The sequence below is a fragment of the Cervus canadensis genome, chromosome 18 (genome assembly GCF_019320065.1).
Source record: "Cervus canadensis isolate Bull #8, Minnesota chromosome 18, ASM1932006v1, whole genome shotgun sequence".
Lineage (NCBI taxonomy): Eukaryota > Metazoa > Chordata > Mammalia > Artiodactyla > Cervidae > Cervus > Cervus canadensis.
This window is the reverse complement of record NC_057403.1, coordinates 55,068,139-55,085,953: the sequence shown is the minus strand read 5'-3', so window position 1 is coordinate 55,085,953 and position 17,815 is coordinate 55,068,139. Positions and strand designations below refer to the sequence as shown.

The 17,815-nt window shown below is 47.9% G+C and overlaps 1 protein-coding gene across 2 annotated transcripts in view; it reads left to right on the top strand.

Moving 5' to 3' along the window:
• The window catches only part of CDH13 (cadherin 13), a 980,233-nt gene that overhangs the window by 875,751 nt on the left and 86,667 nt on the right, over nucleotides 1-17,815 (top strand). For both annotated transcript variants that reach the window (XM_043435590.1, XM_043435589.1), the window contains 2 exons: nucleotides 9,104-9,286; nucleotides 12,595-12,848. In XM_043435590.1, the coding sequence (XP_043291525.1) occupies nucleotides 9,104-9,286; nucleotides 12,595-12,848 (437 nt within the window). The remainder of the gene's footprint in view (nucleotides 1-9,103; nucleotides 9,287-12,594; nucleotides 12,849-17,815) is intronic.

The following is a 17,815-nucleotide window of genomic DNA, read 5'->3' as shown; positions in this document are numbered from 1 at the left end:
TTCTCCCTGTGAGACTTGGATGTTCTCAGATGCTCCACAAGCCACCTCTGGGAAGAAATACGCAGAGATGCCAATGGGAATTACAAGTGGGCCCCTGGGGTCTATTTGAAACAGGAATCAATGGTGCAGACACAGATAATGGATTTAGAGCAGTTTCTTCTGACTACGGCATTTGGGATTTAAATATAAATTAGAAGCTATAAGTCAATTCCATGTGTGAATTTCTACAAATCCCTTGTAATGAAAGCAGAAGGTTTCTCTTGTCCTTATTTGTACTGGGGCGTTAGCATCAGGGTTCTAACCAAGTGTGGCCGTTCTCCTACCGCTCAGGAGATTAAAGATGTACTTCCTCTAGTTAGAAGCAGCTGCAAGGGGCACGCACAAAGCAGGGCTTGTTCTCTGTGAACTCCAGGGCGCCCAGCTCATCTCTACATTAAGCTGAGCAACACTGCATGCAATAGGTAAAGGAGGCTGCTTTAGCGGGTTAGTCCAAGGAGACATGGCTCCCAAAGGTCCTCCTCCTTCCCAGCCCCTCCTGTGTTCAAAGAGGGAAGCTTCCATCCCCAAATTGCTTCTCCTCACATGGGACAAGGGGGCAGTGAGCTCTGAGAAGACAGTAAACAGTACACAGCCTCACATGTTTAAAAGGTACAGACCAAGGACTCTATGCATATTGATAAATGACATAAATCCCCACTGCCTCACTCACAGAGTCACCATGTGACCCAGCAATTCTGCTCCTAGGCATCTGCCCAAGAGAATGAAAACATATGTCCACAAAAAAACATGTCCATGAATGTTCAGAGCAACATTTCACAGCAGTCAAGAAGTGGAAACAGCCCACATGTTGATCAGTGGAAGAATGGACAGATAAAACATGGTCCATCAAGCAGTGGAATATTATGCAACTGTGAAAAGGAGCAAAGCACTGACACAGGTTACAACACGGATGAACCCTGAACACGCTGTGCTAATTGAAAGGAGCCAGACAGAGAAGGCCACGTGTTACGTGATTCCATCTCTATAAAAATGCCAGAAGAGTAAATCCATAGAGACAGAGGTAGATTGTGGCTGTCAGGGGCTGGGGTGGTGAGAGGAGTGGAATGAGTGCTTAATGGATACAGTATTTCTGTTTGGGATGATGAAAACCTTTACCTCCAGGAGAAAGCCCTGTGATTTTCACTGGCAAATGTATTCTGTTGGTCTGTAAGCAACCCTGATAGGCTCCTAGAGCAAAGACTGTAAGAAATCTCAAGGATGACCCCTGCCACCCAATGACATCCTTTGGCCCTCCCAATATCTGCTAGGACGTACACACATTGAAACGGATCCCTAAGATTGGTTTAAAGCTTGATCCTAACACTAGGAGGCGGCCTTAGGAGTCATTTCAAGCAGCTGTTCTCACCCTCTTTCATCAGAATCATATTGGGAAAGTTTTTAGACATGCAAATACCTAGCCCCACCCAGGGAAAATCTCTGAATGTGGGTGGGATCCCAGATACTAAGCAGATTTCAAGTGTTTCTGATGTGTAGCCAGTGTTATGAACTCCTGCTCTCCTGATACGCTACTTCTCAGATAACCAAACAGGGACCCAGAAGTCACACAATTTACCCGTGAATTAGAGGTGGATCAGAATTTACACATTTTACTGAACTTTCCCCTCCTGTAAACTTATGGAATTGCATAAACCAAATTCTAAAGTCCTTAGAGTAGATCATGCTATTGTTAAAAAGAAAAAAAGAGTCATTCTTCACTCAGGTTCAAATGTTTATGGTTAAACATGTATCCCTGCAGAAAATCTCTTTGCTTCTCAAAATTAAATTATTTCCAATCATTCCATTAAATGAACATATGTATTTGGCCTTTTCTTTTGTTTTTTTTTTTTTAAGACGAGAAGCTCAACTGAAGGAGAGATGTTAATGTCAGATAAAATAAAGTTTCCACGCAGGGCATTTGGAGAAAAAACAATTCAGGCATATTTGTTCCTTGGTTTTTGTTTTTCTCTCACCATCAAATGTAATATTTATTTCATCAGTTCCCTAAGGCAGTGCTTTTCAAATTTCTTTTCAGCTGCAAAATTTTTTCCAAGCAAAATCTTAGACAAGAGCTCTAATATACAAAACAGATAAAATACAGTGAACAGATTCCTTGGGCAGTTTCTGTCTTTCTTGTTTAGAGGAAAATACTTGATACATTGGTGGGACTCCTGCACCATCTCTCTATGTTCTGAGGAACATGGTTTGAGAACCCTGCCCAACAGCATTGTTTTTCTGCCAGTCTTCAGTGACTCTTATCTTTTCATTTTGTTCTGAGGAGAAAAAGCATGTTTTAGTACTTGAGTTACTTTTTCCTAAAAACTCACTTTTTCAGCTGCATCGTGGGTCTGTAATTGGCAGATGTGAGGAACTTCAGTAGGTGAGGTCGCGTGGAGGAAGTGTGCAAACCAAACTTGCTGGGCTGTTGGGCACCTAGGGAGTCAGAACCTGGCCAGGCATCTTCCTCAGAAGTCGGTACACAGCACCCCCTCTGTGTCTGCAGCAGCCCTGAAGATGGCTTTCTCCGCCAAGAAAATGAACCAACACAAAAGAGGGTGCCCTGAAGGGGCGGGAAGACACTTTCTGCCAGAGCACGCAGTAAATATTGTTTCCGCCTCCTGCCCGTTGGCTCAGCCCCCTGCATCTGGGGGACACTTGGACTCTCCTCTCCTTGGAACAGCACCCTGGACACAGCCTTCCTGGGAGGCACACAGTTCTCCTCCCAGCCTGGGACTCCCCAGGACTGGTGGGTCACATGCACTGAAGGATGTGTGCATCTGTTCTCCCAGACCAAGAACCACATTGCCTTGCAGGCCAGGAACCACAGAGAGTCCTCTCCACTCAGATCATGTTTCTTTTTCGTTGAACTGCTATTCTTTATTATCATGGAACTCTTTCCATGTTCAGTTTTTCCATTTCCTCACCTATTTAGTCAGGGTAGCTTGAAACATTTAACTGAGAAAATGCTTGTGGAGACCCCTAATAGGTGCATCACTAACTGCCCTTTACCACGGCTACACGACACTCTCTCCACCCACGATAGAGACAACATGCAAGTACTTTTAGGGAAGCAAAAGACATCCCAGTAATTGTCAGTATAGGAAACTAATGTTAATTGGATCAAGGAAGGACTTTGATTCTGTTTTCTTAAAGAGAGTTTTTAACTGTTAGCAATAAACACTGAAATGTTTACAGATTCCGTGATGTGTCTGGGATTTGCTCCAAATAAGACAGGAATGGGGAGCAGAGGCCGTGTGGACGAGGCACACTGGGAGTGTGAGCTGAAAGGACTCAGTAGGGACAGCTGTCTTGAGGGCTGGCGGGTGAGCAGGTGGTCCTCAGTCAAGCAGCTCAGAGTCCCTTGTGGGTCTCTCTTGCTAATCACTTCCTGGACATAAAGTCTTCTTAAAATACTGAATAAACTTTGTGTAGAACTCTACACATTAAATTTTTATTTAAATATCATCTATGTTATATTGTGTGCATGTTATATATACATATGTTGTGTGCACATTATGTATACATTTACCTTTTATACTTTTACATTATATGTATTTTAAATATTTTGCATTATATTACATATATATTTGATCAGTCCTGGGTGTTCATTGGAAGGACTGTTGTTGAAGTTGAAACTCCAATACTTTGGCCACCTGATGTGAAGAGCTGACTCATTTGAAAAGACCCTGATGCTGGGAAAGATTGAGGGCAGGAGGAGAAGGGGATGACAGAGGATGAGATGGTTGTATGGCATCACCCACTCAATGGACATGGGTTTGGGTGGACTCCGGGAGTTGGTGATGGACAAGGGAGGCCTGGCATGCTGCGGTTCATGTGGTTGCAAAGAGTCGAACATGACTGAGCAACTGAACTGAACTGAACTGAACTGATATATATAAGGTACACATAAACATTATCTGTGAGCTGAATTAAAATAGCCTCCCATGTTTTCTTCTAAAACGTTTATTGTTTTACCTTTCACAGTTTCTGTATGGCGTGAGGTAGGGATCAAGATCCATTGTTTTTCCACCTGGCTATCCAGTGGCCCCAGCACCATTTATTAACATGACCACTAGCTGGAAACTAAATCATGTCCAAACACAGATGCATCCATAATGGGCCGCAGGTGCAGTCTGGGATGTATGACAGTGGAGAAATGGTAGGAATCTAACTGTTTGGATATGCCATGGGTGAGCAGCATGTATAAAGACAGGGGGTGACCAGGAGAGAATGTGTCAGTCTCCTGAGCTATAAGGCCCTGAGGGGAGAGAGAATGGTGTCCCTCTCATTGACTGCTGTCTATCCTGTGCCTGGCAGACTCCCTGACATTCAGTAGACATTTAATGACTACTTATTTAAGCAAGGTCTTGCATCTTTCTGTCCCAAGATGAATCCTAATTACAGATAGAAGGAAACCAGATATCCAGTGCAGCTGTCCCTTCTAAATGTGGGTGCGACAAGTTAACATCATTTGCCTTGGTGCTAAACAGCAGGACAAGGATAAGCAAATGTGTGAGGGTCAGGTCTATAAGACTGAAAAGCAAAGAGCTTCTTCCACACCCATCCAGGGAAATAAGAGATCTACACAAAACAACCACTTTGGAAGGCAGACTGTGATAAGAAGAGAAAGAGTCACAGGACTTTGAGCCTTATTCTCCAGTTCACTAGTAAGAATTTGATATGAGACAGAATGAAATCAATCATCACCACCACTGCTAACAAATATCGATTCCTTACTCTATGCCAGGCAATGTGCCAACATCCTTAAACACATGATCTTATTTACAGCAACTGTGGTTTCTACCCATTAGGTTATCAGCCAGATATTAGATTTTTTCCAACAAGCTGCATCCTTTATGTAAATACAGACTCATAAAAGAGTTCCCAAGCTCAGTTTCTAATGATGTCTCCATCACCCTTTTATCCTCACAAATAGAAACTTAAGTGTGTAAAACTTTCTAGGACCTTATCTTTTAATTTTCTCAAAGCCAGGGCCCAGCCAACTATATCCCGTCCTTTCAAGTTCAGCATCAGTTCTCCATGAAACCGCAGGGTTGGCAGCTCATGAACCTGGACTCCAGCAATCAAGCAAGCAGGCCTGCTGGTGTCCTATCCCTTAAAGTCATGAGCTGTCACTTCTCCCCACATGTGGCATTCTCGTCTGCTGACCAGCATTTCCATCTTCCGGTTAACCTTAACAAGCAACTCTTTGCCCTATGAGGAAGAACGTACATTCTCAGTGTAAATTAAAATGCAAGCCCCTCGTCCCCTGGTGATGAATGACCTTTGTGGCAAGTCTAGGTGGTCTCTTCCTAAGTGTCCATCACAGAACTCACCTCACCGTATCAGAGAAAAGAAAATGAGATAACTCAGCTCTGAGTTGCAAGACAGAGCTCATGAAACTCAGTATGTCCCAAGCCAGTCTGATTGTGTGAAAACATGTTTCACATCTCGTACTTGATTTACAGCACAATTTAACAGAAAGTAACTTTATCTATTTTTTCCAATTAAATGAAGTAATGTTATAATCAATAATTCCTCCTGCTCTGGTATGGTAAATTAATGTCTGTCTATTGTTTTTAAATCACAAAGTGAGCATTGCTCTAGAAATATGAAGTGGTACTATTTTGTTTTAATCTATTTAATTTTCCATTCTGAATTACATAATGGGGTTAAAACATTGAATAGAATTAATAGAATGAGTATTTAATTAAGCAGTAATGAGTTTCTAAATGGATGCTTAAGGAAACTGGCTTTATAGTTTATGCAAGAATCAGATAATGGTCTTAACAGAGACTATAATAATTGTGTTGAATGTTTTCTATATTTAAAGATTTTTTTTCTGAGTTCTCTCAGGAGTTGATTTAAACATATTCCAGTTCCTTGATTAGACCTCACTTTGCTCTCAAGGTAAACTCTAAACACCTTTCCCTGGCCCACAAGGCTCTGCATCATCTGACTGTCTCCTCCTCCATAGTCCAAGAGCAGAGGGTTCTCTCCAGCCACACACACCTCCCCTCTGCTCCACACACCTTCCCTCTGCCCCATGCTCCCTCCACCACCGGCCTCTGCACCTGCCATTCCAGATCCAGGAAGACTCCCACCTTTCACCTCACTAACTTCTCGTCTTCCTTCAGTTCTCAGGGAATTCTTCCCTAATGACCCTCGGTAGGCTGGGGCAGGCAATGGGGATCTTGAGTGGGCGTGAGTAACAACTGATGGAAAGCAGACGTTACTGCAGTCCAGATCTAGATGTGACCTGCGGCTCACTTGGTGACTTTGGACCACGCTGTTCCTTCCTCCTCTGAGCCTGCTTCTTCCTCTGCAACCTGCAGGGTCAGGTAGCACATGTGCTGCCATGTTCTGCTCCCAGGCACAGAGCAGACCGCAGTAGTCGATCACAGCACTCCTTCCTGCTGTCCCCAGATGCGCTGCCTGCCGCTCAACACGGCACCCGGGCAGCCTCGCAGTACACAGGGTGAATTCTCACGTCCTCACCTCAGTCATCCTTGGCTTGAACTGTCTTGCTTCTCCACCCAAACTGCATATTATCAATAGGATTATCTGTGCAGGTCAAGAAAATACTGAATCCCAGGCCTTGCCCCAGACCAACTGAATTGGAATAGGGTTAGTTAAAAAAAAAAAAAAAAGTGTTTTTAAAAAGCCCTCAAGGAGACTCTAACAGGACTATGAACCACCAGTCTGATTTCAAGCTCTGGAATTTCATAATTTTTCTGAGAATGCAGGGAAGATAGAAGTTAACACTAACTTAAACAAGACTCAGAGGAATCCGGTCAAAATCATTGTCTCCTGGAGCTATTTCTGTGTGACAGCACCCTCCACATCCTCTTTACTCCAGCTCTTCTCCATCCGGTGTGTGTGTTCTAAGAATTTCCCAGCACCACTTGTAGGGAAGGGAGACAACCTACCCAGGTTCACGCAGGTGTGAGAGACGAATGAGTTCCCATCCCCAGCCTGTCTCCCCCAAGGCATCAAGATTACGGCTTTTGATTAATGATTTGCAAGTCAATTAATCAGCCACCGCTTTCGGGACTTCATTTCTCAATTACTTCTCTTTGAACATCAGGGCCTTCTGACATTGTCTTACTGTCTTTAGGTTCTCTTTCCTACTAATTGAAATTCCAGGATATTTCTTCTTCTTCTTGTCAGCTTATTGGTATTACTTGCTTATAAAATATTTGCAAATGGATTACTATTCACCTGTAGTGTGTCGGAGGTAAGCACAAAAACAATACTTTATGCTTCCAGCTCAAAGGAATGTGCTAATAATGATGGCTTGTGAAACGCAGTCTATGGGAAAGCTGATTTTTCATTTATTGATTTATTTTTTCACCACACCTACTTGCAACAAACATTTGAGATGTATTACAATAAAAACATAGTCACAACAAAGCTCCAAACAATTGATTTATTTGTTTCCTTAGAAAATGCTTTTCTAAAGTCCTGCTAGGTTGGGCCAGGGGTGGGAAGGATGAAGCTGGCTCCCTTCATTAGGGAAGATGGTACAGTCATGCTCCGGAGTCGCTCTAGGGCTTCAATGCCAGCGCGTATGAGCAAGAGCGCTCTGTTATCTGGTCCCCTGTCCTCAGGGTGGGTGGTGCTGTACGAGGGGAGAGGCGGCCGTGCAGTCATTTCTGTGCAACTTACCATGAGACCTTAAGCTACGAGGGTTAGCACAAGGCCCTTAGCATGGCCTTAGAGGTCCCGCTGGGCCCACCGTTGGCCGGATGATGTCCTCCGAGGGAGAGCATGAGCAGCCTCCTCCCCAAGGCCTTCCCTGGCCTTGGCTGGCGGTGAGCCGGGGGTCCCGGGGGACAGGCTGGGGGCCGTGTTCTGCAGGGCTCCAGAGCCCTCCCCACAGCCACCCACTGGCCAGGCCCAGGCTTTGAGGCAGCGGGAACCTCTTTCCCATCCCCTTCTCCAGGACCTCATGGCGGCAGCCATCTGTCTGCGTGGGTCCCCGGGACCCACCCCTCCCCCCCACTGTATTTGGGCGGCCTGAGGACCCTGAGGGCTAGCTGGGTCCTGGGCTCCTGGCTGCCCCCGTGATGACAGCCAGGTAGGGTCTGAGGACCAGGCCCTGAGGGAGACACCAACTGAGATCTGCCTCTTCAGCCAGGCCTGGGTGCTGGTGGGAGGACCTGTACTTGGTGCTGGATAAAGGTATGGGGGGTAACTGTTCCTCAGAGGGATCCCCTCCTCTAACCCAGGCCCCAGACCTCAGAGGGTGAAAGTTGAGCCTTCGGACCTTGCCCTTACTTGTCAGAACAGAGAATAACATTTGTTTTGGTGGAGGTTTGCAGGAACACCTGACCTCAAGAGCAAAGGATCTGACAGCAAGACGTTTGCCACAACTACCCATGCCCCTCCTGCACCTTTCCTAGAATAGGGTTTTGCTGACAGCTTTCCAGGAGTTTGCGGTTTTTTAAGGCATGAGCCACCCATCTCCTTGCAGGGCCCTCAATAAACGTGTCTCTGCTCCAGCCTCTGACATTTTGATGTTGTTTGGCCTCACTGTGCATTGGGCACACAGACTCACATTCGGTAACAGAGCTGCAAGAACAAATACATAAAGGCTCAAACTCAATCCAAGTCCGGGTCTCACTCAACAGCAGTTCAGGACGGGCTTCCGTCCAACTCCTCATGGTGCCTCAGGGACCCTAGCGCCATCCCTCCTTTGGCTCCACCTTCCCCTTGGGCCTCGTGGTCCTCTGCATCCAGGTGGGGAGAAGGAAGGGGGCCCGGAGAAGGCACAGCTCTTCTCCCAACCCTCACCTCCAGTGAGCCCAGGCCAGCCCTGGCCAACACCCTCTGATGAGCATTCAGCCCCATGGCCCAACATAAGGCTGCGAGAACCTGAAGCCTGTCATCTACTGGCAGAACACAGCATTGTGGTCTTGCTCTGTTTTGCTTTATCATTTAATGAGATGCGAGGGGTAACGTGCCCCATACCAGGCATGTCCTAAGAGCGCCATCCATGGTCTTTGCTGTGTCGTTGTTGTTGTTTTCCCAAAACAGTGACAGTTATGGTCTGCTTTGTTTACAGTTTCAAGCCACAGTCGAGGAAGGAGCCGTGGGAGTTATTGTCAACTTGACAGTTGAGGACAAGGACGACCCCACCACGGGGGCGTGGAGGGCTGCCTACACCATCATCAATGGGAACCCGGGGCAGAGCTTCGAGATCCACACCAACCCAGAGACCAACGAGGGGATGCTCTCCGTCGTCAAAGTAAGGGTGCCTCCAGTGCTCCTCCTTCCTTGCCTGAGCACCCAGGGCCCCCAGCTGAGGATAAATCAGCCCCAGTCTCCCCCTCCCAGAACTAAAGTAGAGAAAGTCTCCCACTTGAGGGAGTGCTTTTACCCTCACAGCCTCAAAACCAGCCTGTTCCACGTGCGTGGAACCTTAAAACACATTCTCCAGACATTTGATAGTTATCAAACATATGTAAAAATGGGACCTGTGAAGGTTTTCTAAGAATTCATACTCAAATTGTGGATTATCACATTTCCTCTCAGTCTTTCTTAGCAGAGTCTGGATTACTCTCTTAAACACAGCAGATAGTTACCACACAGGGTGATCCTCAGTGTGAAACTGCCCGTGAGCACGTGGTCTGCTGCAGGGAGTCCAAGAAGGAAGTGGGACCACAATAGAAAGGGAGGGCTTAGAAACGTGGATGGGAGGGGTGGCAGCAGACCATGAGTGGCTGGTATCCCCCTGTCCTGGAGGAAGGGGTCTGGGAGGTTCTGGGAGAGCTGCCACCAGACCAGGACATCTGCGGAATACAGCCTCTTTTCTGGGGGCTGAAGCAGTTTGCCCGGGAAGCAGGCAGCAGCTGTATTTATGGCAGCCATGTGTGTGGACAAAGCAGGAACGTTGCTACCTGCTCCCGGTGTGCCCTCGGCTGAGATGCATAACTGTTCTCTGTGCCTGTTTCCTCGTCTGTGAAACGGGGGTGCCGGGACAGCCCACCTCTCCAGGCTGTTGTGAGAAAGTCGCCAGCTCATACTCGATGGGCACTTGGTGCCTGTGTGTGTGTTTCCAGTGGCTGTAACAGTGACCACCAATATGGAGGCTTAAAGTCTGAAATCAGGTTCATGGGGCTGCAGGTGGTGTAGCTGGCTCCTGCTGGAGGCTCCAGGGGCAGCGGGGGGGAGTGGAATTGATGTGTCCTCACCCTTTCCAGCTTCTGGAGCTCGCCTGCATTCCTTGGCTCGTGGCCCCTTCCAGCATCTTCAGAGCAGTACCCCAGCATCTTCCTCTCTGACTCTGAGCCCACAGATGTGGCTTCCATCGCCACATTTGCTCCTTCCTTTGACTTTCCTGCTTCCCTCTTTCAAGGATCCCTATGGTTCCGTTGAGCCCACCTGGGTAATCCAGGATTCTGTCCCCAGTTAAGGCCTGTAGTTTAATCACATCTGTAAAGTCCCTTTTGCCATGTAAGGTAACAGTCGCACATTCCAAGGATTAGAACATGGACATATTAGGAGTGGGGTCATTATTTAGCCTAACCAGGCTGTATAAACATTTGCATCAACAAAGTTCCATAATGCCGCTGGGAGTAGGACCCAGAACCACTAAGAATGTCAGATTTTACAGATGCTTCCCGCTTTGTTGGGAGGACAAGGGCTCTGGGTTTCTCTCAAGCCTGCCCTTTTCAGAACTTCATCCAAACTGAACCCTAATCATCTGCCTGCAAAGAGCAGCTCTGCGAGTTCCCAACTCCTCTTCCCTCGTCAGGACTCCCAGGAGATCCTGACACTGCCCTCCTACGCTCAGCGCTGTAGTTTCAAAGTTGTGAAAACTATAAAATAACACAGCCTCTGGCTGTTGTCTGCATCTCATCCAGTGTCCATAAAAGGTGGCAGGCAGTTTTCCAGACCTGCAGCAGTAAGACAAAACTTGGGTAAATAGACACCCCCACATAAACCCTACAGGAGCACAGTTCTCCCAGCCTGTGTTTGCTGTGGCTTGAGGAAAATAAAATACAAGCAAAGCTGGACTAGAGCACAGTGCCCTCCAGTCCCCCTCCGGCCCACCATGCTGTGAGTCTGAAACGTCAGCATCTACACGAGTCACCTGGAACACTAGCCAAATGCAGAGTCCTTCATGGGCTTGCGTATTTGGGGCTTCACTGGGGGAGGACAGAGATCTGATATTAGAAAGGAGGATGTGGTGGTAAATTGTTCTTGTGTTCCAGGGAGGGAACCGCAGCATAGCTCCTGGGTACCAACAGCGTTATATCTGTTAGGGCTTAGCACCCTAATGCTGACCCTGTTGGGAGGAGTTCTAGGTGGGGGTGGGAGGGGCAGTCCTATTACTACCAGGAGGTATTTCCAGGTCAGCACTTTGTGTGTGTGTGTGTGTGTGTGTGTGTGTGTGTGTGTGCCCGTGCACGCATATGTGTGCCTGTGCATGTGTGCACACATGTGCATCTGTGCCCCTTCACAGGTGTGGGGTGGGCTGCATGCATGTTAGCTGTAATTATTATGGAAGTTAGTGTAATTCTGCCTAAAGCTCCTCCCACTCATCCTCTCTGATTCCACCTTCTACCTCCTGCGCCCACAGAGCTCTTTCTGTCCTCACCCCCCCACCTCACATTCCCAGATCCCTTACAGCCTGCACTGCCATCCCCTTCCTTCTGGTTGAGTGTGAATCACCTCCCTGCACTCACTTTAGTCTCGTCCTCCCAGCAGGAATATCCATTATGTCTTGGGTCTTATGAGTTAGCTACTCATTTTCCCGGTAAACACTGAAATAAAAATTGTGTCTTTGTCTCACCTGAATGTCTCCCCACACACACTCCCATCAACAGGAAATGTCACCCTCACTGCAGCTCATGATTTAGAAGGAAAGTGGCAGAGTGCATGTGGTCTGTGACATTTTATGGTGGGCAGGGCACCACATTAATAATGTCTACAGTGGGTTTCCTTAATGTCCTCTGATGTTAGTCTACCCAGCAGCTGAGGGGGTAGACACCAGCAGCCCCTTTGCATGATCACCTGGAAAGGGCCTCAGCAGGGCTGCTCGTTGGTGGAATAGCTGTCCTGTGTGGGACTGTCTCAGGCATGGCCGTGTATCTGGTATCGCTTCCCCCTGCCCAGAAAATGGCAATAGAGCCACTGAGTCATGGGAACAAATGTCATGCCTGCATGACACTCTACTAGAATAACATGCACCCACTGAAGACCGCAGGCATGCTGGAGTTTGGGGTCACAGGCTACAGGTGGAAAGGCTTTTAATGTCAGCATCATCAGGGAATTTAGGGACCCAGATCTCTGAGACTCATGTAATCGCTTTGGTTATTTCTCAATCTAAAACCATCAACAACTCCCAAGTTAGATACCTAACTTTGTATCTGTATGTTTCATACTCTTTTTCTGAAAGAGGGCCCCAAGTTGCATAAAACTTCTTAGCCCACAGAACCTGGGTCCGTCCCCGAGTGTCCGCACGGCCCGAGGGCTGTCAGAGGGCCTCTGTGCAAAAGCTCCCGCCCTTGGTGGCAGACCCAGGTGCTGAGACCGCTCTCTGCCTTCCAGCCTCTGGACTATGAGATTTCTGCCTTTCACACCCTGCTGATCAAAGTGGAAAACGAGGACCCACTGGTGCCCGACGTCTCCTACGGCCCCAGCTCCACGGCCACTGTCCACATCACTGTCCTGGACGTCAACGAGAGCCCGGTTTTCTACCCAGACCCCATGATGGTGACCAAGCAGGAGAACATCTCCGTGGGCAGCGTGCTGCTGACAGTGAATGCCACGGACCCCGACTCCCTGCAGCATCAGACCATCAGGTGGGTGAGCGTCTCCGCTGCCAGAGGCGGGAGGCGGGCAGGAGTGGCTCTTCCTTCCGGGCTACCATTGACCTACACTGCTTAACGACCTGGCTGAGCAGGAAGTTTGTGTCGTGATGAAGAGTTTCGGCCAGTGGCACCAGGGGACCAGGCCAGCTACACAAGGAGGTTGGCCCTGTACCTGGTTCCTGGTTGCAGAGCAGCCTGGGAGGAGAGGGGCTCCAGGGCTGTGTTCCCACAGGTTCCCAGGGCTCTACCAGGGCCGAGCACAGTGTGGAAGGAGCTGCCCCCCAGGGTCCCTCGCATCTCAGACACTTGACCTACTCTATCAGCAGCCACAGCTTCATGAGAAAGGCTTGGCCAACTCCATGTACAGTTAAGGGTATTAGGAATTCAGAGAGGTTCAGTAACTTGCTCAAGGCTGCCCAGCTTAGTAGCAGAAGAATCAGGATGGAAACATTGCAGTTCAGTATGCAAAGTCGGTGCTCTCGGCTAAGTGCTCTGAATTCTGAACTGTTAAGGGGAAGGAGTAGGTGTTACCTGGTACTTAGAAATGGACCATTGGGGTTGAGTTAGCTCAGTCAGTAAAGAGTATGCCTGCATGTGTTCCCCATCCTGGCTGATTCATGTCAATGTATGGCAAAAACCACTACAATGTTATAAAGTAATTAGCCTCCAACTAATAAAAATAAATGAAAAAAAAAAAAGAATATGCCTGCAATGCAGGAGACTTAGGTTCGATTCCTGGGTCGGGAAGGTCGTCTGGAGAAGGAAATGGCAACCCACTCCAGGATTCCTGCCTGGAGAATCCCATGGACAGAGGAGCCTGGAGGGCTACAGTCCATGGGGTTGCAAGAGTCAGACACGACTTAGCAACTAAACCACCACCATTGGGGTTGAGTTTTCCACTGATGATTGGCAAGCCAAAAAAAAAAAAAGGTTCAAATTTTTAGTCTTCATTCCTTAAGCTCTGTCCAGTACTTCAAAAGAAGGGATTTTCATAATGAGATTTAATTAAATGAGCATTATCTGCGGTGCATCTCGTGCTGGTGGAGACGAGATGCCCTCCCTGGTACGATGTCTCACAGCAGACACATTGGCATGCAGGTCCAAACATGCGCTTGTCTCTGCAAAAGGAAGTTATTAATCTTCCTCCTCCAGAACAGAATCTTCTCATAGGAGGTACCGATAACCACGTATTAGACACACTTCGAATAAACATGTGTCTTATTTTCCTGATTTGAAACAGCTGGAAACATGCCACCATCTCCATGTCGGCCACAGGACCGTGGAGCAGGCTGGCAGAAGTTATTTTCCAACCCAAACGGGGGTTTATTTTTATGACAAAACTTGCTGAAATTGCAGATGAACTAGATACAAGCACAGAATAATGCCAAATCCTGTAATAATGTGAATCAGAAATAGCCATTCTTTTTTTTTTCCTCTTCTCCCTTTATTTCCCCTTTTCCTGCATTGACAAAGGAAATACAGAATTTAAACATCAAAGAGAAAGATCAGGAAATCTGTAACTTAACAGACTGTAAGGTAGTGTGCAAATTTAGGATGTCTCTAGAGGGGCTTAACTGTCAGTTTGCACTTCTACAACAGGAGGTAGAAGAGGTGACTCCGGGGTGGGTAGGAAATGCACAGAAATGGGGTTGATGTTGCTAAGCCTAGGCTACTGCCTTTGCTGGCTAACACAGGATTCTGGCAGGCATGGAGATGTTACTGCGATGAGGAGGGGCTGAAGCAGGTGTCTGAGATCTGGGAGTAGATGCCCCACTAAGGTGGAACGTATGGGGAAGACGTGGGTCTGTCGGGGTTCTTTGTTTAAAACCAGCTCTGGCTGACTCAAGCAAAAGGGCGATTTGTTGGAAGATCCTAGGAACAGTTTATAGAACTTTTCCCCACTGGTAACCACTAGTTTTTTCTCTATATCTGTGAGTCTGTTTCTGTTTCTTATACGCATTCCTTTGTTTTCTTTTTTAGATTCTACATATAAGTGGTAACAGAGTATTTGTCTTTCTCTGCCTTATTTCACTAAGCATAATATTCTGTAGGTCCATCCACATTGTTGCAAATAGCAGGATTTCATTCTTTTTATGGCTGAGTAATATTCCACACATATTTGTGTGTATATATATACACCACATTTTCTTTGTATGTTCATCTCTTGATGGGCACTTAGGTTACTTCCATATCTAGGCTATTGTAAATAATGCTGCTATGAACATTGGAGAGAATGATGTAGCTTTTCAAATTCGTGGGTTTTTTTTTTAATATATGCCCAGGTGTGAAGTTGCTAGATAGTGGTTCTATTTTTTTTTTTTTTTCAGGACCTCCACAGTATTCTCCATAGTGGCTGCACCAATTCATATTCCTCACCAACAGTGTGCAAAAGTTCCCTTTTCTCCACATGCTTTCCAGCATGTGTTACTCATGGTCTTTTTGATGATGGCCATTTTGATGGGTGTGAGATACTATCTCATTGTGGCTTTGATTTGCATTCCTCTGATGGTCAGTGATGTTGAGGAGTTTATAGAATTGGAAAAGATGCTTGGACCAAGGCTAGGATAGCACAGGAACTAGGGCATTGTTGTGCCGCTAGGTAATGGGACCTGACGGGCTGGCACTGCAGGATCTCACAGGGGGAGTGACCCACCTCCAGCCAGGTCCACTCTTGTGTCACTCGGCTCGTGGTTCATATGTCGGGGCAAGTCCGCTTTGCCTGAGCTGGAGCCATGCACCCCCAACTCAGGGCCTCTTGGCAGTCAAAAGAGGTGACCTTCCCAGATGTGGTTGCAGCTGTCCCCACCACAGGCAGTTGACTGCAAAGCAGGAAGAAAACCCATCTGGCAAATGGGGTGTGGTGCTTGGTGTATGACAAGAGGCCATGGCCAGCAGCCCCTGCAGACCGAGTCAGGAGACGTGATTCCCGCCTGGAGAGGAGCAGGTGAATGGCGAGGGACTCCAAGGCCAGGATTTGAGCTTGGAGAACAGACCAGCTACTGGAGCCGGAATCCAGTGGTTTCCCATTCTATCTCGCATGGAGCATTAGTGGCACCCACTGTGAGTAAAGGAGATCAGAGAAAGCAGTTTGTAACTTACTAGACATGAGACTTGTGGTAAAAAGCAGGAACAGAGAAAGCTCTGAAGAGCTTCCAGTTTCCACAGTACAACGGGTCATCACAGGTGTGATGTGACCCTCAGTCACAAGTGGCCAGGTCCCATCTCAGACTGACTTTTTCAGGAGTGCCTATGCTGGCCCACAGCATCAAAAATGAGGACAAGGGCATGCAGCATGAGAATTCCAGGGCTCAGAATATACTCTTTCCCCACCTCTTGACTCTGCACTTAGCCTGATTTGGCTTCATCCTCAGCTGTCTCTCTATGGCCACAGAGGGTCAAGGCCACCAGTAGCAACGGCGGTCCTCAGTCCTACCAGAAAAAAAAATGATCCTCCCCAACCGGAAGTATTTGCCGGAGGGCCAGGTGTGGGTCTCACTGAGCCAACTCGTGCTCACAGCTGACAGACGGACCGGCAGGACGGTGAGAGGTCCCCGGGGCCAGTCCTGCTGTGTGAGCCCACTGGGAACCCAGCATCCAGCCACGAGTACCTGGGAGGTGGTTTCCCACAGGGATGCCAAGGTCCTTCCCAGATTCTGAGTCACCAGGGACCATGGAGAGCCACTGTGATCAAGGTCAATGTCATGACCCCCTCAGAAAATATAACTGAGGTGCTTCTGTGGCTGTTTGGCTAAGAACTGTAGCACTTACAAGTGGGTCTGGCTGAGCAGTGTCTGGACAAGTCCCTTTTCCAGCACTGAAAGCCGAGTAAATGTGTGTGTGTGAGACACACATTTCTCTCTCTGATCTGACTCTCTGGACACATTCCTTCCTGCTGAGATCCAGAGTTGCCTGGAAGTGACCCTTTCTCAGCCTGGCACTTAACGGACCTCGCTCCGCCCTTCCCTCCCCGCCACCCACCCTTCCTCTCCTGGCACTGGTTCTGAGCTCCATCAAAGGCAGGCATAACATCCCTGACAGGTTGAGCTGTTGTCACAGGAACTCTTTGGGGAGAAAAGGCTCATTAATTATTTGTAGCCTTTGATCCTGTACACGAAAAGTCGTGTCCCTGAGGGGCCGTGTGTGCAAAGGCTGAGCAGGGCTGAGGGGAGGGGTCAGGCTGGGACATGGTTTTCTAATCATCTGCACTCAGCTCCCTAGAATTCTCAGAAAGACATGATGACCTTGTGTCTGTGGTGGTGGTGGTGGTATTGTCTTAGTGATTCCTCAGGGAGCAGGCATTGGAAGAGGGAGGAACTTTACACTGGAAACTCCTATTTTTATCTCAAGGAGAACTCTGAGTTCAACTGACAAAGTCACATGTACTCCAAGGGTCTTGATTCCCAGCAATAGGTCCTCCCTGGCTGGGCACTCCTGCGTGCTATCGGGGTGTCCCTGTGTGTGTGTGTGTGTGTGTGTGTGTGTGTGTGTGTGTGTGTGTGTGTGTGTGCGCGTGTGCGTGTGGCTCTGTGTGTGTCCACGTGTCAATCTCGGTGCCGATTACTCTTGGTCTATCTTTTACTCCATGCCTCTCTTCCTTGTCTCCCTGTCTGTCTTCCCCTGCCTGTCTTCCTCCCCATCACTGTCTCTATTTCATCGCCCCCGTCCCTCTAGGACCGTCTTTCTCTCTTGTCTCGTGGCCATCTCTTCTCTGTTTCTGTTCCTTCCTTCCTCCCATTCATTCCTCTCTCTCCTCTCTTCTCTTTTCTCCTCCTCTTTCCCTCTTCTTTCTCCTTCCTCCTCCCTCCACCACCTCCCTCCCCCCTGTTCTTCCTCTTCTTTCTCTGTCTCTCCCTCTCCGCCTGTCTCTATATCAATATCTCACTCCAAGACTGTCGGTGCCTCAGCTGCAATAACCCCATCTCATCTCAGATGACTAGCCAGGCACTCAAGGCGTCTTA